The following is a 27,128-nucleotide window of genomic DNA, read 5'->3' as shown; positions in this document are numbered from 1 at the left end:
ACCAGGCGGCGGCGCGAGCGCGCACCTCCGAGTGGTGAGCGCGCCCCGGGGCCGGCTTAGCTGCTCGGGTGCGCGCCTCGGGGCCCTGCCCCATCTCTGTCCTGCCTGCAGCCTCCGGAGCCGGCAGTCCGTACGGGCAGGGTCATCCAAGCAAGGTAGGCCAAAAGGGGATGAGGACTGGCCCCAGTTCCCACTAAGGGGTGTGTATCAGAGAATGGGATCGGGCGGGTAGGAACGCGGACGCTGCCGGGAGCGCCCCAACCCCGTGGTGGGCGCGCGAGTCGCGTGCCAGCTCGCCCTGCCTCCAAAGATTACAATGTGCGACGCGCGGGAGAGGGACCAGGTGCTGGCTGGAGTCGCGGGCGGGCTGCGAGGGGGCCTTGGGGAGGGGGGCGGGCCGGGAGCGGGTGCAGGCTGGGCTCAAGTCTCCCCTACTCACCTTTATGTCCGGGTTCTTGCTCTCTCTCCCCCCATCTCCCCTCCTCTCCGCGCCCCGTTTGCCCCAAGCCCGACCGAGCTCCGCCTCCCGCATCTTTTCCCGGCACCAAACAACGCGTTAATCCAGCTCTTCGTCCAAGTGCTTCGCGCTTCCGGAAGAAGGCAGTGGTGGGTGTAAATAATTCTTTGGTTTTATTTGTTTTAAGCGGTTACCGAGAACCTTAGCCCCAGTCCCACGAAAAACTGTGGTTGAGTATGCATTCCCTTTGTCACTCCTGGGCTCAGATTCCTTTTTGCGGGGGGGGGGGGAGGTGAAGGGGGGGAGGAAGGTTTGAAATTGACATATGTGGTGACCTTGTGTTTACGCGAAGCTCAAGCCTACGCGGAGTTTTGTCGCGGGGCGCCCAATACAGAAAGGTAAATGGCTGGTCCTTTGTATCCTCACAACCGTGCTTACATTAGGATACATTTACAAAACACCACATTTTTCCAGTTCTCCCAAATTTAAATTTGTAAATCAGTACCCAAATGCAGCTCTAATTTGCCGTGCATCATCAGATTCTCCCCGACTTCTCTCCCTGTAACATTTGATCCAACTTGTAAAACAGTTACTTAATTTTCTAGACTATTTAATTTTTAACCGTTACGAGAATATTATATTTGTTAGAAGGCCAAATTAGAGTTCAGAAAAATAACCATTTACTCTTATGCTTTGCATTGGGCATGATTCTGTGTACCTAGGGCTTTATTTCTTCACTTGGAATATCCAGAATTTACTTTTTTATTGTTCCTAAGCAGTCACCACTTAGAGGAGACAGCGTAAGGAATTCATCTTTTTACCAGTGGCATTTAAATATTTGTGAAATTCAAAAATTGTAACTGCAGTTCTGATTCATGGATCTTCAAGGAAAGCAGAGATAGGTGAGAGATGCAAGAACATTTTGTTAAACACTTTCACTACTATATGAAGGTTATTCCTGCATATTTTCAAGTATCTTGAAACGTTTCTTAAATTGTTAACCATTAAAATTCTAATTTTGCTTGGTTGGCAGTTAGCCAGCCATGCTTCCAGCTTTCCAGTGTGATAATACATAGGCAATAGTAGTCTTCCTCACCTAGTCGGTGCACTTAAATTTCTCAGTAGTCCTTAGCAAACTGGTAAACTATTTCAAGCCCTGCTTTTCCTCTAAATTGTCAGTTTAGATAACTAGAACCCTCAAAGCCTAAGGAGATAGGAATCCAAGATGATTAATATATACAAAGAATGAAGTTTTGTCATTCCCCATCCCTGTGGCTAATTGTGGTTGTACAGAATTGATAAATCACCTTTCATTATTATATTGTATGCTTACTCTGTACTACTCTAAGGAACAGCTACTTTACAAATCAGAATACTGAAACTCAGAGAAGCTAAGTAACTTGCCAGAAATCATACAGCTGGGATGTGATAAAGCTAGGATTTGCACTTAGATAAATCTGATCTTACAGCTGTGTTCTTTCCATTGCATCACAGAGACTAGTCAGTGCTTTATTTGGCTTAATAATAAGCTATCATTCTTTCCTCATTATTGTCTTTCCTTCTGTGAGAAGGAACTCAGTGTTTTTCATTTTATTTTATCCTTTTTGAGATCAGCGAAAGATGTCTAATGTGAGAAAGGATGAGAAAATTGATATCCCAGATTTAAAATATTATTTAATTCCAGATGGTACATCATTATAAAATACACAAGTATCAACTCTTTAAAGAAAAAGAAAAAACGTTAATAATGCTATAGCATAGTGTTCTATCCATGAACAATACTGGTGCATTGACTTGAAATTTTACATGTTTTAAAAGCCTGTGGGTCGAAACAACCTCTGTTTTCTTTGTATGTGGATTTCAGGATTTACAAAAGGTGCAGGTTTGGGTAGATTTGAAGACTGGTATTTTGTGAACTTGTAAAACAGGTAATTTGTCTTTTACATTCTAAAAGAGGAACAAACATTTATTGACCACCTATGAGAGCATCTTTACATATATTATCTTATTTAGTTCTTGAATAAATCTCTCTGAAGTGGGTATTATTTTAGACCATTTACTAAAAGCTACTGGTATCAGCAATGTGTTTAGGTTCTTTACTTGTGCTATGTCAGTGTAATTCCTGCAATAATTATCCAGCCCAGTCCAATAGAACTTTTCCACGATGATGGAAATGTTCCATATTTTCACCATCCTATATGGTAGCCACTAGACACCTGTGGCTTTTGAGCACTTGAAATGTGTCTAGTACAACTGAGGAACTGAAATTTTAAATTTTATTTTATTTTAATCAATTGAAATTTTAATTTAAATAGCCACATGTGGCTAGTGGTGACTATATTAGACAGTGCAGCTTGTACCAATAATATTATTGCCATTTTTCAAAGGAGAAACTGGTTCAGAGAAATTAATGAAGTTTGCCCAAGTTTGCACAATTTTATTTAAAAAACCGTTTTTGAGCAGAAAAATGTTTTAGGACTGTTAATTTGGCAGTGCACATAGAATGGATGGGGGGGAAGAAAAAAATAGGCCAAGAGAATTGAGAATCTGATTTGAGTGTTTACACTGGCAACTAGGAAGAAGAATGGTTCCCAATGACTGAGGGTAGAAATGCTGTCATTTAGTGACAACATGTGAGGGCTTTGGATGAGAGAACCTAAGGTTACTCTGAGGCCTTAGAATCTGGATAGCCTGGAAAAACAGTAGTACGAACAGATCTTCCTCCACTTACAATGGGGTTACATCTCAATAAACCCATTGTACGCTGAAAACATCGTAAGTTGAAAATGCATTTAATACATTTAACCTACGGGAACATGGTAGCTTAGCATAGCCCACCTTAAACGTGCTCAAAACACATTAGTCTACAGTTGGGCAAAATCATCTAATACAAAGCCCATTTTATAATAAGGTGTTGAATATCTCATGTAATTTATTGAATTCTGTACTGAAAGTGAAAAACAGAATGGTTGTCTGGGTACAGAATGGTGGTACGTGTATCGGTTGTTTACCCTTGTGATTTTTGTGTCTGCCTGAGAGCTGCATCTCGCTGTCACAAGAATATTGTACCATATCACTAGCCTGGGAAAAGGTCAAAATTCAAAGTAAGGTTTCGATTGAATGTTTATTGCTTTTGCACCATCAAAAGTGGAAAAATTCTAAGTTGAACTGTCATTAAGTCGGGGATCGCCTGTACTGTTAACTGAAATGGAAAAATAATGAACCTTTTTGGGGTTTACGAGGATTTGGTTTGGGTTACTGAGTAATTTTTGTGATCAAGGCCCTCTTCTCTGCTTGGGCAGAGAAGTGAAATCCCTCATCAAGGATTTTATCCACTTCAGACACCCTCCCAAACTTTTATACTATAGAAGATAATGAGCTGTAAGAGATGTGCAAATCAAATGTTCTCAGAGGAAAGGGTGTTTATTTCCAGATGCAAAGGGATTAGGGAAGGTTGTGTGTGGAAGATGGTATTTCAGCTCGATTTTGAAGAATAGGAAGGATTTGGACATGAAAAAACAATTAAAGGAAGAGGTCATGTGGGAATTCCCTGGTTGCCTCATGGTTAGAATACCCGGCTTTCACTGCCGTGGCCAGGTTCAATCCCTGGTCGGGGAACTGAGATCCCCGTGAGCTGTGTGGGGTGGCCAAAAAAAGTAAAATAAAATAGAATAGGCTCTCCCATTCTCCCTAGAGGAAGACAGTGCTTTCCCCCAACTTTGAAATGAACCATCGCCTACTTGTCCCTCCAGTGAAATCCTCCGACATCTATCTCCACCACTCCCACTCTCTTCTCTGACATTATCTCCTACTCTGGAACCTGGCTGGGACCATACCTTCCAACATACCTGAGACTAATGCGACCCATAGAATTCTGGGAGTTGTAGTGGTTTTTTTTTTTTTTTTTTTGAAAAAAAGAGGTCATACTTACAGCAATGGGGTGGACAAAATGTTTTGAAAATCCCTTTTACCAAAACACCGAAATGCTGAATATATTAGCCTTGTAAATGCATAGCAGTTCACGTAGGAAAGAAACGGAAATTCTCAGAACTAAAAAGTCGAAGAGAGCTGACACCAGAGTAGTAAACCAGTAGTGTGTCTATTTTGGGGCCTTTGAAATAAAGTACAATCAACGATAAATGATAGGGGCTTCCCTGGTGGCACAGTGGTTGAGAATCTGCCTGCTAATGCAGGGGTCACGGGTTCGAGCCCTGGTCTGGGAAGATCCCACATGCCGCGGAGCAACTGGGCCCGTGAGCCACAACTACTGAGCCTGCGCGTCTGGAGCCTGTGCCCCGCAACGGGAGGGGCCGCGATAGTGAAAGGCCCGCGCACCGCAATGAAGAGCGGCCCCCACTTGCCGCAACTAGAGAAAGCCCTCGCACGAAACGAAGACCCAACACAGCCAAAAATAAATAAATAAATAAAGTAGCTATTTAAAAAAATAAATAAATAAATAAATGATAGGCTCCCCCTGCTCACCACCCAAGGTAGAGAGATAGAATTCATACCCCTTTGACCTCCCAGGTGTACAACTTCCAGAGACACCATTCACATGATATAGTTTGTGTAGATGATGCCTGTGTGTCAGGGGATGACTTTTTCATAAAAAGTAAAATGTAAATATTTCTACTTGGAATTGTACAACTCATGGCCTTGGAGAACCACCTCCCCGCAAATCAGCCAGGACCCTCAAAAATCTATACACTCAGTGAAAGGTGAGCTAGGAAAAATACCTCCTTCCTGGCAAAGGGGGATCACAAAGAAATTTGTTCATTTTCACCACAGCTCCAGGTGGGGGAATAAAGATACCACATAAGAACTTGAAACTACAGGGCCTGTCATCACTCAGATTCAGGGTTCAAATTTACTTATCTACATGGTCGAATAAACCTGGAAGCCAAGAAATTAAAAGTCGGCCTAGGTTCGTAATGTGCCAGAGTGCCTGGCAAAAGTAAATACAAACCCTTCCTGGAATGATTCACCCTTAATCTAAGCCTCTTAGAATACTCCCAGTTAAGATCATCCAAACAGGAGCTCATAGTCAAAAACAGGAAAACACATGTACAAGGGCTGGCAGAACCATCAAATACGGAACTAGACTCCTAAAGATTTTAGAATCGAATTTATCAGAAACAAAATAACATTTAAAGAGATGAAAGGAGAAACATGAAAGGTTTTAGAAGTTAATCAAAATTTATTGAAATTGAGAATTATTGTCCCAGAAACTTATGTTGGGGAAAGTCCTATAGGAACTTGGCAAGGAACTGTCATGATTAGCTAAACAGAAGAGTAAAATTGATGGAATGTTAAGAGCTGACAGGAAAAAAAAAAACAGAAAAGAGGAGATTATGACAATTCAGACAGGAAATTACTCAAATCAAGTGTATAATGGTGACTTTAGGGATAAAGGAAAAGAAACTTATTTGGCAAGATTTAAATGTACATGTTTAGCAGCAAGTCAGATGATCAGAGTAAATGACGAGTACAAGTCAAAAATCGCTGAGGTTTTGTTGTCTGGAAGGTCAGTCTGAGATGAGGAAGCTGAGCACATTGGAGGATTGTGGAGATTAGAATTGTAAGTTTTTACAGAGTCCATGGGAAATACTAAATTTCAGTCCATCACACTATGAAAAAATACTCCTCCAAATACGAAATTATTTTCACATGCGTAGGAGTAATTTCTTATAATTTGAAAATATTTCTGTATTTTTTAAATTAAATGCATGAAAATACATTAATATTTTCTAATTCGTATTATTGACCTCTTACTACTTAACTAACATCGTCAGTCTGGAATTTAAGGGAGAAAATGGTGATGAGTGGTATGTGTATATGTAGGCCCTTTCAAGTTTATTGAGGAAGATAAAACCAAACAAGCAAGTACCAGTTAGGTGTGATGAATGACCTGGTTGGGAAAGTGAGGCTGCTGTTGGGAACAAAGCAGGTACACTCAGCTGAAGCTGGAAGAGCTGAGACTTGAAAATGTATAGCAGTTAACTGGTGGTAGTGGGGCAGGAGGGGTGACACCATAGTAGTCTAGTCATCCAGGCAAAACAACGTGCATAAAGTTTCAAAGATGTGCAAGAGGGCATGACCCATTTGACGATCTGAAAGAAGTTTGCTGCGGCAGTATAGCATGGTGATTGGTGTTAGACTGGAACTGCCTGAGTTTGAGTCCTGTCTCTACTGCAGCCCTATGACCTTGGGCAATTCTCTTAACCTCTATAATTCTGTTTTGAGGAGTAAACGAGATCATGTATTTAAGGTGTTTAGTAGCCTTGGTGACACAGTAAACACTGTGTTTGCTTTTGTAATGATGATGAAGATGATGATAACTAGGGCAAGGAACTAGGAGCAGACAGAGAACTGGCCAGAGAGGAATACAGAAAGGTTAAGTAGAGATTGGACAATAAAAAGACCTTATAGACATGTTAAGGAGGAAGGACAATTTATAACGCCATAGGGGAGGCACTGAAAGGTTCTTTGGAGGAGAATAAAGTGGTCAGGTTGGTATTTTAGAGTTAGAAGACTCATTCTGATTTTAAAGTCAAGTCTAGGTGGTTATAATAATTATCTGGTCAAGAAATGATGGTGGTTTAAGGAGGGTAGTGGCAGTGAAGATGGAGGGAAGGGGTAGATTTGAGGAGATTTAGGAGGTGGAATAAACAGTCCTTGGTACTTGGTTATGTGTGGAAAGATGGGGGAGAAAGATAGTGTCTAGATATGGCAAGTGGGTGAATGTTGGTTCCATTAACTGAGAAATTGAAGGAGAGCAGGTGTCAGTAGATGGTGTGGGGGCCGATGAGAAGTGAAACAGCTGAGGATGATAAGTACAAGATTGTGGGATGGGGTGGCTAAAGTAGAATAGATGAAATACGTGTGAATAATCTTTTCTAATTTGTTTTTCTCTGCTTCAGGAGACCTGTTTGAGATGTGGTGGTTTCAGCAAGGCCTCAGTTTCCTTCCTTCAGCCCTTGTAATTTGGACGGCTGCTGCTTTCATATTTTCATATATCACTGCTATAACACTTCACCATGTTGACCCTGTTTTGCCTTATATCAGGTCAGTGAAATGTATTCTTGTATGGAGAATGGTATGTCTCATTCATATGTTAACAATGAACTCAACATTTAATTTTAACATTTTAAAATTCAACTTTTATGTTTGATATTACAACAGTGAAAGGAACATAAAAAGGAAGTTGTATTTGGCTCTTTCTATGTGACAGAGAAATGTGGAGACAGAGGGCTAAGGTTCATTTACTGAATCGTGACACCTCAGCGCCTTGTCTTCCAAATAACTATTTGAGGTCTCAGAAGATAGAATTGGAATTATTCTCCCCTTACCATTAAAAAATGCTAGAGCAACGATAATAATATTAAAAAATAATGGTAATGACAAACATTAATTGATCCACTTACCGTGTACAAGGTAATGTTCTAAGCATTCTTCAGGTCTTAAGTAATTGAATCCTTACAGCCACCCTTTGAGGCAGGAACTATTACCCCCATTTGGTAGAGGAGGAAATAAGGTCCAGGGAGATTGTTTGTCCAAGGGCACATGACTCAGTAATTAATGGAACCAAGATTCAGTTTGACTGGGCCATTTGATTCTAGAGACTGTGCTCTTACTCTTTATGACATGTTGCCTAGATCTTTCTGACACATTAAGTATCTAAATTTATTGATAATAGTTTTGAAATTTCAAAACTACTCATGATGTAAGTATGGGTACTCAGTTGCATGTGCTATGTCCATAACCCTCTTCTTCCCCCCCCCAATTATAAAGGCAATATGTGCTTATTATAACAAATTTTAAGCAGTACTAGAGTGATTATAAAAATAAAAAGTGAAAGACTCTTCCAGCCTCCCTCTAGTTCCTGCCCTTCCAGAGGTGATTAATGGTTTGGTTGATTTCCTTCCAGAGTTTGGTTTGTTTTGTTGTTTGTTGTAGTTGTTTCATTTAGTTATTTGTTTACCTTCTGAAAAATAACCTTTCCAACACAGAAAATAGTGAACTTTTAAAGGATGATAAACCAAAAGGCTAAATTTATCTTTTTTAAATGTCAAGAAGAGGTCAGGGCATTGCCATTACATTTGTTGTTACCACAATGGTATGGTGTAGCACAAAGGACACCAACAAATTGAGTCCACTTTAGGAAGATTTACAAAATCCAAACATATTTTAGAATTTAAGTTTCCAGTTCTAGGAATAATTTTGATAAGTAGTCACCTCTGTTCACCACTCTGCTAGAGGGACATGCAGCTTCAGGAGCCAGTTCATTCTTTAGTAACTCTAGGAGAGCATACATATTCCTGAGAGTCCTTCAGCATTTTTATTTCCCCTTAGGGAACTTGTCTGTTTGAGTTCTTTTTCAGTTTCAGTTCTCTAATGGTACTGCATGTGATTCTCTGATAGATATAACCCCAGGCACTTCCTTTTCTGTCTCTGTCCTTCTACCTTTTAACTTTTTTGCAAATGAACTTAGTATTGTTGCACGGGGAACTTTCTCCAACATTCTAGTATATTTAAACTCAATGGTAGTTATTTTTACTTCTCCTAGGCTTATTTTTTTCATCTGAAAAATGATTGAGTTAGACTAGATACTCTGCAGAATTTCTTTCAGTTCATAGACCCTACCTAAAAGGCTTAATTATTAAAGTCCCCAAAGGACATAACCAAATATAAATTTCACTTCAAAGACAATTCACAATTCAAAGACAATTCCACTGCAAGTGTGCTTCAGGTGTTCTCTTAGTTCAAGTAGTGAATGCTCAAGTAGGGTGCATGAGACTAGCCACTGGGGTATAAGAAGAATTTTTTAGAACTTCTATGTATTTTTTATTTCAAAATATTTAAACTTACATTTGGGAATTCCCTGACAGTCTAGTGGTTAGGACTCCACACTCTGTCTGCTGAGGGCCTGAGTTCAATCCCTGGTCAGGGAGCTAAAATCCCACAAGCCACTTGGTGTGGCCAAAAAAAAATAACTATTTAAACTTATATTTAATGTATGTATAATAATACGATAAATAACATATAATGATGATCAGACAATTTTTTTTTGACGGTGTGTGATCAAAATAGTTTGATGACTACTGAGTTGAAGTGCGATGCTGATGGGTGTTTTCACTTATAGGCCAGTTTGTCATTCCGATCCAGAGCGCACTTAGCCAGCCATCTTGGAAGTGCGTGCTGTTATTTACTTACGGGGTAATCCAAAACAGGAGCATCATTTGGAATATGACTGTTAAAATTATGGATTTTTTTTCTGATTATAAGAATAATACATATGCATTATTCTTGAAAACTTGAAAGGTAGAAGGAACAACAACAACGAAACATAATCCCCACTCCCTGAAGGTGATCGAAGAGTAACAAAATCTTTTGTGTCTGAAGAAACATTTTAGAGTGGGAAGGAGCAATCCTTAGAATTCATATTTGATGCTTTACTTTTCCTAAACCTAATCCAAATGTTCGCCAAATCTTATTGATTCCTTAGCGGATATGACTTTCCATTTCTTTTTTATTCCCATTACATTGTCTGAGTTGAGATCCTTCTTACCTCTTTCCTATAGTACTTCAATTTGAGGCTAAAGACTTTGTCTTTTTAATCTTTTCAGTAGTTTGAGAGAAGGAGAAGGAACTAACATTTACTGGGTGTCTCTTGTGTGTCTGCTGCTGTGCTAGACACTTAACATGCACAACCACAGTTTCATTTCCTCATGTTGATCTGATGAGGCTGGGAGGGAATTGATAGCCCCATTTCGCAGATAGGGAACAATCTTAGGTATATAAAAGAATGTTCTCAAGGTTCCCCAGTTAGTAGTAAATGGTGGGCTATTAATCAGAATCTATGCATTTCATCTTGCACTGAAAGACAGGCATGTAACAGACACATTGCAGCACAGCTTGATCTGTGATTTTAATAGAAGTCTGGACTGAAAGCTGTGTGAGTCAGCAAGGCTGTCTTGAATGGAATCTCTAGAAGGGCAAGGGCTTGGTCTCTTGTACTTACCACTGTGTTCCTGTCCCTAAAATGCTGTCTGACAATGCTGGTAGGTGCTTGATAAATATTTTTTAAAATTAATCAGGAAACGATTAGGTGTTAATTGAATTATAGGCAGAGAATAACAGACACCAAAAGAATCATGAAAGGTCCTTTGGTGTTTAGGGAATATTCAGGTGAGACAGGTAAACACGCCGCCTGACTGATGTAAGTTAATAACGCAGCCTTAACATGATAAGGATAGCTTTTTTATCAGTTCATAGTGATTTCTATTATGTGAAAAAAAAATAAGTGATATAAGAAAAAAGTGAACAAGGCAAGTATTGCAAGCTCAAATTATCATGTTCTTATTATAAAATTATGTAAAAGTTGAGCTCATAGATTTATAAAAAGATACAGGATTTGAAATAACCCCTTTTGCTTCTTATCCCTTAGAAGAAATACATGTGTATACTAAATCTAATATGAGAAATCCTCATACCTATTTTTTTTTTCTTTCAGTGACACTGGTACAGTAGCTCCAGAAAAATGCTTGTTTGGGGCAATGTTAAATATTGCCGCAGTTTTATGTAAGTAGTGAGAGTGGTTTTAAAAATCAATATTAATAGCTGTATTGCCCTTTTCTTCTTTCAACACTGTTGGGTTATTTATTTTACTTTCTAGTTACAATTGAAGGAATGTTATCACTAAATCATTGATCACAGATATGTTTCTTTTAAAGTAAAAACAATTTCTAGAAATGCTAAATTATGGAAATAAATCTTTTAAAAATACCTATAAGGCTATTTGACTACTATAGAAATAGAAGTTGTAAAGTATAACCAAATATACTTGCTTATAGAAGTTGTAAAGTATAACCAAATATTCCTTGAGGCCCTAAGTGGATTTCTTAAGCAACCAGTAAAGGACAAAGAGCTGTAAACACACTGACCACAGCTGACCCCAACAAAATTCCTTTAAGATAAACACTCCAGAAGTTTGAGAATAGCTGTGGAACCATGTTTTGATTTTTGAGTGATATTCTAATGCCAAAGCAATGGAGTTCTACTACAGTATTTTACGTTCCTGTTCATTATTTTTTTGAAATTAATTAATTTATTAATTTATTTATTTTTGGCTGCATTAGGTTTTCGTTGCTGCATGTGGGCTTTCTCTAGTTGTGGCTAGTGGGGGCTCCTCTTTGTTGCGGTGCGCGGGCTTCTCACTGCTGTGGCTTCTCTTGTTGCGGAGCCTGGGCTCGAGGCACATGGGCTTCAGTAGCTGTGGCACTCAGGCTGCATAGTTGTGGCACACGGGCTTAGATGCTCCACGGCATGTGGGATCTTCCCGGACCGGGGATCGAACCCGTGACCCCTGCATTGGCAGGTGCATTCTTAACCACTGCACCACCAGGGAAGTCCCTGAACCAATTTTTTTATTAATGGTTTACTAAAATAATACTTCCATCAATTGTGATTGTTTTAAATATTTACATTGTTCCATATGATGTTTATTATTTGGTCAGGTCAAACATTGAAGTTAAAAAAATGATTCTTAACCAATAAGGACAGTCAAGTGGTGTTTTTTTTTTCTGTGTAAACTGACTGCTATATCTGATTGAGCCAAGTTGTAGTAATTTGAAATAAAATGAAATGGGAGCGAGGCAAATAATCCTTCGGTGTTTTTTGCCTATGTTCATTTTATCCGTATTTTAGAACTAATTACTTTAGACTTTAATGCTAATCATATAGAATATTTTGTGTTTTATGTAAAATTTATTATTAGAGATTTTCAGAAAGCATCAAACTTATCTCTTAAATTTTTCCTAAATTTTTTTTTAATAAATTTATTTATTTATTTTTGGCTGCGTTGGGTCTTCGTTCCTGCGTGTGGGCTTTCTCTAGTTGTGGCGAGCGGAGGCTACTCTGCGTTGCGGTACACGGGCTTCTCATTGCAGTGGCTTCTCTTGCTGCAGAGCATGGGCTCTAGGCACACGGGCTTCAGTAGTTGTGGCATGCGGGCTCAGTAGTTGTGGCTCGTGGGCTCTATGGCACAGGCTCAGTAGTTGTGGCGCACAGGCTTTGTTGCTCCGTGGCATGTGGGATCTTCCCGGACCAGGGCTCCAACCTGTGTCCCCTGCGTTGGCAGGCGGATTCTTAACCACTGTGCCGCCAGGGAAGCCCTTTCCTAAATATTTTTAATATGAGGGCTAGGGGAGGCAAACGACTTGCTCAGTCGAGGTAGCAGTAGTTTCACAATGCAACCTTAAAAGTTCTTTAAAATCTACAGCTGTTTTTTTTTGTTTGTTTTTTTATTGTTTTTTCTTCTATCAGATTAGCTTTAAAAGGAAACTCTATGTTTCTGGATAGCAGTGACCTTTGTGAGCTCTTTATTGGCAACTTTATTCCTTAGTTATTTATTACTTTGTTGTTTTTCCGATTATCTCTTCCCAGGCATTGCGACCATTTATGTTCGTTATAAGCAAGTTCATGCTCTGAATCCTGAAGAGAGTCGTATCATCAAATTAAACAAGGCTGGCCTTGTACTTGGATTACTGAGTTGTTTAGGACTTTCTATTGTGGCAAACTTCCAGGTTTGTGTTTTAGCTCAGCACAGGTATTTTTCTGAAGTACATAAAAATACATGCTAGGAAAGAAAACCTGAAAGATTCAGTTACATGCAGTTATTGTTTTTTGCCTTAACAAGATGGAATCCACTGCCTTTAAATTACTTGACCCTCTCAGAAATTAGAAAAATTCATTCTCAGTAATCTCCTGAACAAATACAAATTATTATAACTTTTTAAAGATCCTCGGGACTCTTTACGTAGTAGATTCTTTATTGCTACTTAGTTGGAGATTACTCCAAGACCAGAGAGAATTGACATAAATTATAAGTGACACAATTACAGACTTAAACTTTTTTATTATGCCTAACAAGTTACACTCATTTACCTATTTTATATTCTTGTTTAGATGTTCCTGTTTATTGCCTGCGTCCCTAGGTGCCCAGCCACTTATATGAGGAAGTAAAGGGAAGAGCTATAGCTTTTCCAGTTTTTTTCTTAGGGAATTCTTTATGTTAAGGTAGCAGTCAGCCTTCAGCAAATATTTGCAAAGTCTCCACGTTCCTTTCTACTGACATTCTTTCAGAGGAGTCTTTGGTAATACCAGCTGCATCCTAAGCATATGGTGCTTTTTTTATTAATCCCTGCAGTCTTTAATGTTTCAATTTATACATTTGATAACCTGTTTAGACATCTAGTAACTATTCAGACATACAAACACACCCTCATCATACAAATACATGTATAAAGGCATATTCCATCTCTCTTTTTTATTCAAAGTTCTCCATTCCTGTAATGCTTCTGATTGAACGCCCCTATTTTTCAGTTTTTTAGTAATGGTTAATACTAGTAAACTCTATAAGTATAATCCAAGTGGATATTAGGGTAATGCTTGCTGCTATAACAATGTCCAAAATTTCAGTGTCTTAACACAATTGAAGTTTGTTTAATTTTTATTGGAGTATGGTTGCTTTATAACGTTGTGTTAGCCGCCACTGCACAACAAAATAAATCAGCCGTAAACATACAGCACAACTGAAGTTTATTTCTTACATACATGCATCCAGTGCAGGTATTTTTGGTTGATAGATGGCCTTCCTCCCACAGTGATTTAAGGCCCAGACACTGTCCATATTTGGGCCCTGCAATTCCCTAAAACTCTGTGGTCTTCTGCATCTAGCTGCCTGAAACAGTCAAAGAGAACATGCAAAATTCACTCCTACTTAGAAACTTGGACCTGGCAGTGACTCACATCATTCCACTGACATTCCTTTTTGCTAGATGTAAGAGGGGCTGGGAAATGTAATCTTGCTGGGCATCAGTTCCCAGGGCAACCCTGTACTATGGAAGGGACACAAAAACTTTTGTGGACAACTAGCTAGCTGTCTACCACGAATAGGGTCCTGCCTTCCCTAATCAGTTTGTATAGCTCAGTGTTTAAAAAATGCATTTGGGGGTTTTTAGTATATGGATAGTGATTCTTTGCTCCAGTTATCCCTTGATCAGTTTAACAATCTCTCTCATGACTGTATGGTAAAAATGGATTCCAAAGTGACCTCCACATATAACATACTACTTCTGTTAGTAACTGATACTTCTTTACACAGCCCAGTAAATTCCAGTGGCAGTTGCTAATAGCACCCATGCAAACTGCCTTTCTCCCTTTAGATATTCAGCTATAAAACAGTTTATATTTATGTACATTCTTTGTTTTGTTTTCAGCTTTCATTCTAATTCACATTCATCACAAGGGTCCCATTGACCTTGTAATTTTGAATCAAATTACTTTTTCCTCCTGAAAACATCTGTTTTCATGCAGCTTCGGACCTGTTGAGTGAATGTGCTCTATGTCTTTTACTGATGGATTCATTGCTGGACCCTATTTATAAGCAGACCCTGTAGCATTACCTACATATCAAACAGTTCTCCTTCCTTCCTTTCTAATGTAGACTTTCACTGCTTATTTAAAGTGGTGAGCGCATTGTCTCTTTCTCCTGTCCCCACTTCTCTCTTGCAGAGACAAACTCTAGTTGATTCATATATGGAAAAATTGTACACAAACCAGGTCTATAAATGGTTTACAGTTAGAGAGCTTAACTTGGAAGAGAGGCAAGCACTTTGTTTTAAAGTAGGGACTTGTTGGTTTTATCTCTTAAATATTTCTTGAAAGCATCTGCTTCTCTCCATTTTCATTTCTGTTGTCTCTACCGTCTCCTTCTCAACCAGTTTAGATTTCATCACCTCTCCTCTGGATTACTGCCCTAGCCTCCCTGATAGTTCCTCTGCATTCACTGTTACATCCCTTTAATTTGATGCCTCAGCCAAAGTAATCTTTTGGAAATATATGTACACCTCATTCTGTTTCCTTGTACCCCTGCTTAAAGCTCACAGGTCCAAGGTCACATGAAAAGAGATAGAATCAAGAGAGCAAAAAATAATTTGTTAAACTGCCAAACTGCTTAATTAACTCAAAGGTCTTTTGTGATCTGGCTACTGTCTACCTGTCTGGCCTCATTCTACATAATTCCCCCTCCTAATATTGTACATAACACGGGTCTTTCTGTGTTCCTTAAATAAGACCGGTTTACTCTGTTTCATACATTGTTTCTTCTGTTGCACATTCCACAGCCCCAAGCCTAAATAGATGTAGGCAGACTATATTTCCTCAGGGAAGTCTTTTTTGTCAATAGATTTCCTCCTATATATTTCAGGTTTTCTTTCTTTGTGTTATCCAAGCCTCTGGAAACTAATTCTCTGCAGCACTTCTTATAGTCTAATTTTTTATCTATGTTTTTTAGATTTATTTTAAAATTTTTTAGTTGATATATTTCCATTAATTATAGCTCAGTGGTTTTGTTCACTGTTGTGTATCCAGCATCTAACATGGTACTTAGCACAAAAACTCTGACTTAAAAAAATACATATTTAATTTCTTTGAAAACAAGTGTGTATAAAAACACGCAGCAAGGGACTTCCCTGGTGATCCAGTGGTTAGGACTCCGCACTTTCACTGCTGAGGGCCCGGGTTCGATCCCTGGTCAGGGAACTAAGATCCCGCAAACTGCACAGCCAAAAGAAAAAAAAACATGCAGCAAAACAAATATGTGTCCTCAGTGCCTAGGAATATTTCCCTTCTTAATGTCTACTGAAATAAAAAGGTACAGCGTGAGGGATGTGAGTTGCAGTTTTATCTGGGGACTTACTGAGGATGATAGCCCGGAGGCAGCCTCTGAGATAGCTCTGAGAGACTGCTCCAAAGAGGTTAAGGGGGGAGGTCAGAATATATGTGTTATTGGAGAAAGGGTACGTGCTGTCAAACACACATCTCAGTAGAAGGTCGCTGCTAGTCACAAGGCACAGATATCTTAGTTAATGATTTTAGTGCTTTTCTAAATATGGGAAGATGCAAGAAATTGGGTTCATAAGATTGTCTCCTGAAAACATCTAACTGTCTGAAGGCCTGTTCTGCCAGTTTCCACAGAGCAGAGTGCCTCATTCCTGATCTCTGCCCTGAGCTCCTTTCAGAGTATGTTGAAGGTCAATGACTACCGTGGCTAGTGACTCAATCCTTGTAGGGCCAGATGGCGAGTGACATTCTTTAGTTGGCACTAGGATATTTATCCTCAAGGAAACTTGAAAGGGATAACTAGGCAGAAATCTATGTTAATTTTCTAGGGCTGTCATAACAAAATACTACAATTTGGGTGGCTTAAAAATAACAGAAATCTATTCTCTCAGAGTTCAGGAGGCCAGAAAGCTGATATCAAGGTGTTGGTAGGGTTGGTTCCCTTTTGGGGGCTCAGAGGGAGAATCTATTCCATGTCTCTCTCCCAGCTTCTAGTAATTCTTGGCATTTCTTGACTTGTGGCAGCATAACTCTATAATTTATGTCTCTATTGTCACATGGCATTCTCCTTTCCTAGAAAATTTATCCTCATGGAGACTTTGGAAGGAATAAAAATTAGTTCTTAAATTTCATTAACTGCTTTTACGTGAAGATTACAGGCCACTGAATACATAGTTTTTAAGTTCTATAGCAAACATTTGCCCCGACCACACATATCTCTGTAATTTCTCTTGTCTTTGTCAAAGAATACATTTTTGTCTTTGTTAAATGATATATTTTTAAAGAAGATAAAATCGTGACTTTTGTACATGTCAAAGATTGTATTTAATTTATTAATGAGAGGAATAGTGGGTACTACAAACCAGTTCAAAAGAGAAATCAAAGTACCACACATTTATAGTCAGATAAGGAATGCTCAAATGAATTTACAGATAGATGCAAAGCTAGCAAAACTGGTCATTATTCACAGAGTGATAGTCAATTGCATTCAATAGGACACAATATGCATTTCTATTCATATGGATTATTTGTGTTATTATGCATTTTCAGTAAGTTAACTTTTGTCTATACACATAATGTCCATCATTGCACAAGTTGTCTCTGCAAAATAGCCTAATCAAAGACAAGTAAAATTCACACTTCTGTAGAACCATTCCCAGAGGCTCTAGTATTCCATTGAAAGAATAATCTCTTGCCCGTTTCAAGATCTTTTGCTGTTTTCCTAGTCTCTAAAATGACAAAATTGAGTGGATTAAGCAGAAGTGCTGGCCAGTTAAAACCAGTTTTATATACCTCTCTTTTGATTATAAAACTATAGTAGTAAATGCTCTCCATTCTTTATTTTTCTTTTTAACTACAGGATTTTGTTGATGGAACTGTGTACTGATCACATGTGGGCATTGATCAGGCTCTATCTGTATTTAGCTTCATCAATATGTGAATGAAAAACGTTGCCTGCCATTTCAGTAAACAAAGGATATTGCAGCCATCAAGCCACTACAGCCACCCCGGCAGTGAGCCCTGAGGAAACTCAGGATGGAGACAAATGGGTGGCCCGCTGCCAAGCCCTCAGCCCCTGCAGCCACCCCTCAACCGTGCACCCTGAGGGGACTCAGGATGGGGCTGGATACTGGCCCTAGACAGCTAAGGTGCTTATCAATGGAATGATTTCAGTGAGCCCCGACTCTTGCATCTTCCCAAACATAGAAAAGCGCAAAATTAACTTGAGATACCTGGTTTTCTTTAATTAACAGTAATATTCTTTGTTGCAAAACTCCTATATGTCCTGGCTCCTCCCTTTTGTCTTGAAGCAGTCCCTTAGAGCCATCTGAGAGGCTGCCTCTTGGGCTTGAAGTCTTCAGAAAGTCTGCCAAATAAAATATAATTCTCAACTTTTAGGTTGTGTTTTTTTTCTCTTCAGTCGACAAATATATGTGAAAATATTTTTAAGGAGAAAAATTCACTCATATTCTTGCTCTTAGCCCTAAAATAGTCAATTTCATTTTTGCAGCCTTTATCCATATATCTATATATATAGGTAAATTCACATGAACCAAAAAGATATTACCATTTTGTATTATGTTTTATGGGTGCTGAATGTTTTTTTTTTCTTTGTTACCCAGAGTGGTAGTAACAATGACTTTTTTTCCCTTCCCAATGCTCATAACTATTGCCAGTTAAAACACCCTAAACCTTATCGAAGTAGCACTCTCTCTCTCCAAAAGGAAACCAATGCCATTGGCAAATAAATTGTTACCTTTTATTTCTTTATACTAGAAACTTCTTACACCTTCAGCTAAAAAAGTGGACTCTATGTGAATTAGCACAGTTGATTGTAGAAGGAGGGCACCAACCCCTAACCCAACCTCTCTTCTGTTACCTTCGTCATACCCTCTTTACCAAGTGCTGCATAGTACCTTCTCAAGCAAATGACATACAGACAGCATCAGTTTAGAAAAGTACAGTTCAACCAAAGGCCTTTGATCGTAGAATTTTTGGAGAACTACTGTCATCACTTTTAAACGGGCATAGAGAGTAAAAAGTAAAATGTAAATGGATACTGGTAAGAGTAAGGCAAAGGAAAAAAATTAATTAAAAAGTAAAAACAAAGAGTAAAGGAGAAGATAACTACAATTTATGGTAATCCCTCATTGTATAATTTATCAAAACCAATCTAGCTAGAGAGAAGGGGGGATGTTTTAATTTCTTGAGCCTTTAAATTGCATTTAGATTTTAATTAGGTTTAAGTTGAGACTCCCTACCCCCTGCATTCCCAAGCATCCTAGTCCTCTTTAACTTGTTCTACTCTTTCTATAACCCATATCACCATTTAGTATACTATGGAATTTACTTATTTCTAAAGTTTATTATTTAATGTGTAAATGAATAATTACTATCATGTTTTCACTAGTAGCATATGAAGTAATTTGGATTACTGTAATCCTCAGGTTTATGCTGAGTACTGAGGGAAAATTACTTCAGGAAATAATTTGTAGAATCTGCAGAGCTTTTCCACTCAGTGAATGTCCTACTGAAATCGCTGGGCTTGTGCTTTTAAATATTGTGTTGTCGATGCGTTTGGGGTTTCTTTTATTTACTTATTTCTTCCTTTTACTTCTCAGAAAACCACCTTTTTTGCTGTACATGTATGTGGAGCTGTGCTCACCTTTGGCATTGGCTCATTATACATGTTTGTTCAGACTATCCTTTCCTACCAAATGCAGCCCAAAATTCACGGCAAACAAGTCTTCTGGATCAGACTACTGTTGGTTATCTGGTGTGGAGTAAGTGCATTTAGCAGTATCCTTTGCTGTGAAATGTGGCTACACTTGGAATTGAATAACAAAACTTAAGTGAACATTGTTGGCATATTGTAAGTAGGCCTTTTGTGGGTGATATTCTTGGGTTTAGTAAACCCTAAATTAAAGAATTTGAAACATGAAATTCAAATTTTTACATGGGACCTAGTAACTGAGCTAGAAACAAAGATAATGTCTAGCCTAATCATACTTACTTCCGAGATAGGAAGGATGAGTTAGTGCCCTCCTTGAGAACAATTATGCAGCAAAACCTTATGATAGAACTAATGAATTATTGAGCAAAGAGGGATTGACTATGCATCATAGTAATCTTCTGGGCACATTTTAAATTTTACTACTGCCATGTAACATGAAGTCTTCAAGAAAATGGGTTTGGACCTTGGAAACAAATGTATGTGTAATCCTTTTAGATCTTTAAAGAGATTTTTGTTTTGTTTTGAATTAAACTTACAGGTCTTCCCTGAGATTCTTCCTTGACTTACTTTTTTTACAGTGCTGACTTGTTCATCACTTTTGTACAGTGGCAGTTTTGGCACTGATATAGTACAGAAACTCCACTGGAATCCTGAGGACAAAGTAAGAACTGAGAGTCTATAAAACTTAGTTTTATAGTAAAGATGACTGTTTTGGTTGATTTTGATGTATTTTTCATTTCACTACTAACAATGAAAGTTTTTCAGTAGAAAAATCAGTGATGTATTAGGATTATTTTCTATAAATGATAGAGTTTATGTAGAACCATCCATATTCTCCTGTCATGTTGTGGTCTGTGAACATTTTCAAGATCTGAAGAGAATTGTGATGGCAAAGAGTTTTCTCAGAAATTGACTCCTCTGAAGGTGGATATAGCATGCAATATACCTGACTGAAATCTTTTATTAGTAGAATACTTGTTTACTGAATTGAAAAAAATTTCTTTTCCTACTTTTTGTCATCTGGAAGTTTATTATTATGGACTCTGCATTTGGGTTCCAATATAGTGGATATCTGAATGGACAGAGAATCTCTGATCCTGAGAAAAAGCGAGGTGGGACATATACTTGAATAGGTAATAAAATGAGTTCATCTGTTTTCACAAACCACTCAGGTGGCATTTTATTTTAAATTATTTTTAAAGAATCAGCCCTATATAGGACATGTTTGTGAGAAAGACTAAATGAAATAATTTACTAGGTTCTCCTAATTAGAATCCATATACTATTTAATGCTCAAAAAATAGCACTAAGTTTATCATGAGCATCATTTACTTAAACTTTTTTTAGTGGCATTTAATGACTCGTGGCTTTGGGAAAGGTAGTAACTTCTTGGTTGTAGAGTAGAAGTTCTCCTGTCTTAGTTATTCAAATGAAAATTTTATTTGCTGTGGATGAAACTATGACAGATCATTTAGGAGTTTTTCTAATGTCTGCCTTTAATTCTAGAGATACGTTAAATAAACCAGGGGTTGATATTCAGAACACAGATTGGTTTATAAATGTTACAGGTTTTTTATTTGAGAAAAATTATAGATCATTTGAATGAAATTTCATAGAATTATTCTTTTTTTGTTGTCACTTAAGGGTTATGTGCTTCACATGATCACTACTGCAGCAGAATGGTCTATGTCACTTTCCTTCTTCGGTTTTTTCCTGACTTATATTCGTGATTTTCAGGTAAGAAAATGTAGAGTTAGATTTATGCAGTCAAACCTCCTTCGGGTGGAATAAGAAAGCTTTCTATAGCAACTCTTGCCTTTTTGAAAATTAACTTCTTAAGCAGTGATGCTAGAAGAGGAACTTCTCAGGTGAATTGTTTCTGTGTTTTGAGAAATAGTGTTTTGTTAGCAAGGTCCAGTCTTGAAAATAGGGTTGTAAAACAACCGAATTTGCAGAAATTCAGAGAATTTTTATCAACTCTGCCTACATTTACGTAGGCCATCCTCAACATTTAGTTTTACCGATTCCTCATAGAAACCAAAGAACACCAAGGAACTTCTGAGGAAAGAAGCTTATTTTTCCCAATTCTGTTGGCACTACAGCAGTACCACAGCTGTCTCTCTCTTGTTACTCATTAGAATTGATTTACATTCCTAATCCCAAAAGATATTCCTCAGAAAATATTGAACACGTGATCTGTCTTTAAGGAGCAAACTTCTGTATGTAATGTTCTTTTCTGTTCCAGAAAATTTCTTTACGGGTAGAAGCCACTTTACACGGATTAACCCTCTATGACACTGCTCCTTGCCCTATTAACAATGAACGAACACGGCTACTTTCCAGAGATGTATGATGAAAGAACAAAATATACCTATGGTGATTATGATTCTCAGGGATTGGGGAAATATTCATGAAAGTTACTTATTCTGCTCTGAAATTTTCAACCAGTTAATCAAGGCTGACAGTGACATCAAAGAATCCTGATAATCAAGAGACATGAATTAAGCCATTTGATGTTGTTTTAAAGGATATCTTCAAGAGGACCATGAAAAAACATTTATGCCTATACTTTTCTATCCCAGAAAGTAAAACCAAAGGACTACAAAATTGTAGATTTTTTTCTACTTTTTTAAGAGAAACAACCAGAAGTGCACCAAGCAGTCTGCAAAATTCAGCTTTTCACATTTTTAAAAACATTACAAACCATGTTTTGTTTGGAGCACTTATGTGAGATATGTTTCAGGACCCCAAATAATCAGCAATGCTCAACAGCTTTAAAATTGGGTTTTGAAGTAATAGTTTTACCATATTAATACATTTCTTATAGTCTTTATAAAATTTATTTCCTCTGGAATCCAACTTTAAAGGGAAGCAGACCTGAATTCATGTGAGCACTTTTATTGCTTAAGCTTTGCACAAGAGATTCTGTAGATATTGATTTGATTCCTGCCACAAGGTCAGATAGTATGCTAACTGGTCTATACACATGCTTGTGATAGTTTCATGAAGCTTAGTCTCTGATATGAGATTTTAATTACTAATGAATGAGAAAAGTAGCTATAGGTAAATTTACTCCAGTTGTGTTTTGCATAAAACAATGGTTAGTGTTCCTACACAAGTCTGAGAAGTTTGTGAATAACAGCAAGTATAATTAAAATAAAAGTCACCTCAAGCTGCACTCAAGAGTGTCTGAAGATTTTCATTTATAGCAAATTATAATTACTTGAAAAAGTAGCCTTGAACAGGCAAATGGTGAGCCTTTTTTAATGGGATGTGATCTTTGTATTATACAACCCAAATTCTAAAGGACAATATCAGCAATCCAGAAAAACTAGGTACAGAATAATTGTGATACATGCATCTACCAAAATAATTTTCTTTCTGTCTGGTCATGCAAGTGATTGGATAGCTTCTACTTGGATCCCTATCTGTGCAGATAGAGAATGGTTTACAGATCCCAGATAAAATTCAAAAGAAGAAAATGCTCATCTGGAAGGTGCCCAGTGACAAACTGGTTTGCAAAAGAATCTCTGAAGAAGATTAACAAGGTTTATCTTTTTAGAAGAATTGGGTCCATAGCCAGAATAAAAGATGGTTAGAAAAAGTTTAAAGTGTAAGAGGGAGCAATTTAAGGAAAAATGGTTATATGGTGGAAACATAGATCTCAATTAGGAAAAGGTTGCTAGTTATAGGACTCTAAATAATATTTCTGAAGACTTCTGGACTCATAAGAGAGAAAATAGAATAAAATACTGTTTAGCTATATCAAGCAACAGTGAACATGGGAGACATTTCAATAAACATTGATTGAAATCTGGCATCACTAGAAAAAAATTGTCAATACAAACCATAAAACATTTTTATCATGCCTCTGAAAATCATGGTGCAACCACATCTGGGAAACAGCATCTAGTCCTGATTGCTGTCCCTCAAGGAAATGTAATTCCAAATTGTGAAGGACCATGGTATGGTAAGAGGGAAATTGATAGAATCAAAGTTTATAAGATTATAAATTATGTGTGGGGGAGATGGCACAGGGAAGAACATGGACTTGTACATCCATGCTAGAATATTAGACTTAGAGGTATACTAACAACATTAAATTATTTTAAAACAAAAAATATTACTTGGATAGTATTTTAATTCCATTATTTAACTTTTACCTTTAGAAATAACATGGGCTGAAAATATGAGTAAGTTCAAAAAGGGATTATAAATAAAGAGATTTTTGAATGTGCCTTCATCCCTCATCTTAAGGCTGAATTAGTGGAAGACAATCATATCCTACCTCAAAATATGCCTTGCCAACACTGTCAGATATAGTAGCTTAGATAAACAGATAAGGTAGTTCAATTCAATCAATTTTGTTTTGAATGTTTAGCTTTAAGAATAGGAGGTTTTAAGCTGGCAAAATTAGCAGATATTTCCTATGTCCTTGGAGACACAGCAAGACTACATTTCCCTTTTAATTAAGTATAGGCATAAGACCAAATTTTAGCCAGTGAAATGTAAATTAATTGGATGTGTTTGCTATTTTCGTATTAAGGTTTTGAAAAACAGGAATGCTCTTTCCTAGTTTTTTCTCTTTACACCATTTGTATATTGATGACAACAAGATTTTTAGGAGATGGCAGAATCACACGTAGGAGCTTGAAGTAGTCCACTTTTAATCAGATTTTAGAATACCAAACTAAAGATCTAACATAATTTAAGAACTCTGTTTTTATTTATCCTAATTCCTAAGATTATATTGTATATTTCTAGAATAGTGTCATATTGTAAATGCTCAATGGATTTATGAATGAGAAAGACAACTTTTCTTGTCTCTTGTGCAGTGTTCTGTACAGATTCACTGTGAAATGAAGTTGAGTAAATGTTGGATTACTGTCCTTAATCTTGCCTTTTTTCAACCAGCCAGAGTGCTGGTTTTAGAAACAACGTACTCATTTATTAAGAAGACAAGAATGTAGAATAGACCCAAAACAAAGGAAAACTTTCTGAGGCATTATGGGTCTTAACAGTGTAAACAGTTGTATCCTCCAAAAGGCATGGTAATCTGAAATAGAGTTCACCTGAGAGTTCACCTACTCAGAAGGCCTTATCGGAGTATAAAAAGAGAATACCTCAGAAATTCTAAAATATGCAGTTGGAATGTAGTACAGAGGGGAATTCCCCATGTTTGGATAGCTGGCAGCTCAACTGAAAAGCACGAAGGTTCCAGTAGAATCTCACCAATGACCAGATCCCAATCCCTGCTGAAAGGAAATCCTATTCACTTCAAATGTTTGAAGCAAGTAATAAAGTGAATCAAACTAGAGCAACAACAAAGCTCATCTCCACCTCAACTGCAAATCGTATTAACTCAGCCTCCCATTCTATAAACCTGACAAAAAATAGGGATGACCCTTTTGAGAGGCAACTATTATTTTTATACCTACTGTTCTTTTATAGAAAATATGCAGCAAACAGTAAGAAATTATAAAGACATGCAAAGGAGCAGAAAAATTTGATCCAGACAGGAAATAGTCAATAGAAGCAAACTCAGAGATTGCCCAGATGTTGCAGTTATCAGAGGTAGATAACTATGATAAAAATGCTGAAGGAGCTAATAAAAAGAGTGGAAAACATGCATGAAAAGGAGAATTTCAGCAGACATGTAGAGTTTGAAAAACAAAAAAGAAAATTCTAGAATTGAATATAATATGACTACGCAGAGGAAAGGATTGATAAACTTGAAGATGGCAATTGAAAGTATAAAAACTGGAAATCAGAGAAAAAAATGAAAATAAAAAGAATTGACTGAGTTTTGAAGACAAAATTAAATGGTCTTAATCTTATAATTGTGTTTCAGAAGAAGAGGATAGAATGGTATTGAAGAAATGTTTGAAAGATATTGACTGAGATCTTGTGCAGAATTGATGGAAATTAACAGAAAATCAACAAAATCAAAAGTGAGGTTTTGGAAATTATAAAATTGATAAACACCTAGCAAGACTAATACATTGTGTTGAATAGTATTCCCCCAAAAGTCATGTCCATCCAGAAATTCAGAATGTGACCTTATTTGGAAGTAGGACATTTGCAGATGTAATTAGTTGTGATGAGGTCATACTAGATTAGAATGAGCCCCTAAATCCAGTGACTTGTATTTTTATAAGAAGGCTGCATAGAAACAAAGAAACAGAAAAGAAGGCCAAATGAAGACAGAGGCAGAGATTAGAGTTATGCAGCCCGAAACCAAAGAATGCCGAAGATTGCCAGTAACCAGAAACTAGGAAGAAACAAGGAAGGATCCTTCACTACAGCCTCTAGAGGGAGCCTTGATTTTGGATTTCTATCCTCCAGAAATGTGAGAGAATAAATTTCTTTTGTTTCAAGCCACCCTCTTTATGGTGACTTGTCATGACATCCTAGGAGGCTTTAAAAAAATTAAAAATAAAAAAGAGAAAACACATGACTAATACTGGGAATGAAAAGGACATCACTACATAGCCTATTGACATTAAAGATAGGAAGAGCATGTTATGGACAAGTTTATGCCAATAAATTCAACAACTTATGAAATGAACAAAAGCCTCTTGAACCGTAACTTGTCAAAAGTGATGCAAGTAGAAAAAGAAAATCTAAAAAAGCTCCATATTTATTAAAATTTTGAATTTATAATTATATATCTTTCCCAAAAGGAACTCCAGGCCTTGATTATTTCACTGTTGAATTCTGTCAAATATTTAAGTTACAAATAATATTAAGTTCACAAATTCTTTCAAGAAATAGAGAGTTTTTCAACTTGTTTTATGAAGCCAACATAACCCTGGTAAAAAACTTGCCAAATATGAGAAAAGAAAAAGATTAATATCTCTCATGAATATAGATGTTAAGAATACTTAATAAAATAGTAGGAAATAGAACTTAGCAATGAAAAAAAAGATAGCATGACTAAGTGGGGTTTATTCCAGCAATATAATTTGCCACATTAACATAAAGGAGAAAAACAGACACAAAAAAATGACAAAATTGAACATTCTTATTAAAAATTTCCAGCAAACTAGAAATAGAATTCCACTACTTGATAAAGTACATCTATGAAAATCTAACAGCTAATAACATAATTAATGGTTTAATATTAAATCCTTTTCACTTAGGATTGGAAAGAAGGCAATCTTTGACATTGCAATAGAAGCCCTAGTTAATACAAAAAGGCAAGAAAATGATTAAGAGACAAGGAAAAATGGTTGTATATTTGCAAATCCTGTGTAATTTTCAAAACTAATTTTGGACTAATAGTTGAATTTAGAAAGGTCACAGGTTAGAAGTTCAATAATAATGATAAACTGCAGTTCTATATTAACAGTGAACACTTGAAAATTATAAGAATGCTATCTACAATAGCATAAAAGTCACATACCTCAGAATAAATCTAATGATCGATGTATAAGACCTTTACACTGAATGCTACAAAAGTTTCTGTGAAGAATTTTAAAATCCTGAAACATTTTTGCCGTGTTCATATATCAGAAGACTCAATATAGTTAA

At 37.2% G+C, this 27,128-nt stretch overlaps 1 protein-coding gene across 1 annotated transcript; it reads left to right on the top strand.

Moving 5' to 3' along the window:
* Positions 1-2: 2 nt before the first annotated feature.
* On the top strand, positions 3-22,827 carry DRAM2 (DNA damage regulated autophagy modulator 2). The gene is made up of 9 exons (XM_036842754.1): positions 3-155; positions 508-606; positions 7,378-7,522; positions 10,971-11,038; positions 12,902-13,041; positions 19,483-19,660; positions 20,174-20,256; positions 21,240-21,332; positions 21,841-22,827. The coding sequence occupies exons 3-9, from the start codon at positions 7,392-7,394 to the stop codon at positions 21,946-21,948; spliced, it is 801 nt and encodes a 266-aa protein (XP_036698649.1). The 5' UTR covers positions 3-155; positions 508-606; positions 7,378-7,391; the 3' UTR covers positions 21,949-22,827.
* Positions 22,828-27,128: the final 4,301 nt, after the last annotated feature.

This window comes from Balaenoptera musculus, chromosome 1 (genome assembly GCF_009873245.2).
Source record: "Balaenoptera musculus isolate JJ_BM4_2016_0621 chromosome 1, mBalMus1.pri.v3, whole genome shotgun sequence".
Classification (NCBI taxonomy): Eukaryota; Metazoa; Chordata; class Mammalia; order Artiodactyla; family Balaenopteridae; genus Balaenoptera; species Balaenoptera musculus.
Note: the sequence above shows the minus strand (reverse complement) of the source record. Positions and strands in the feature narration are given on the sequence as shown.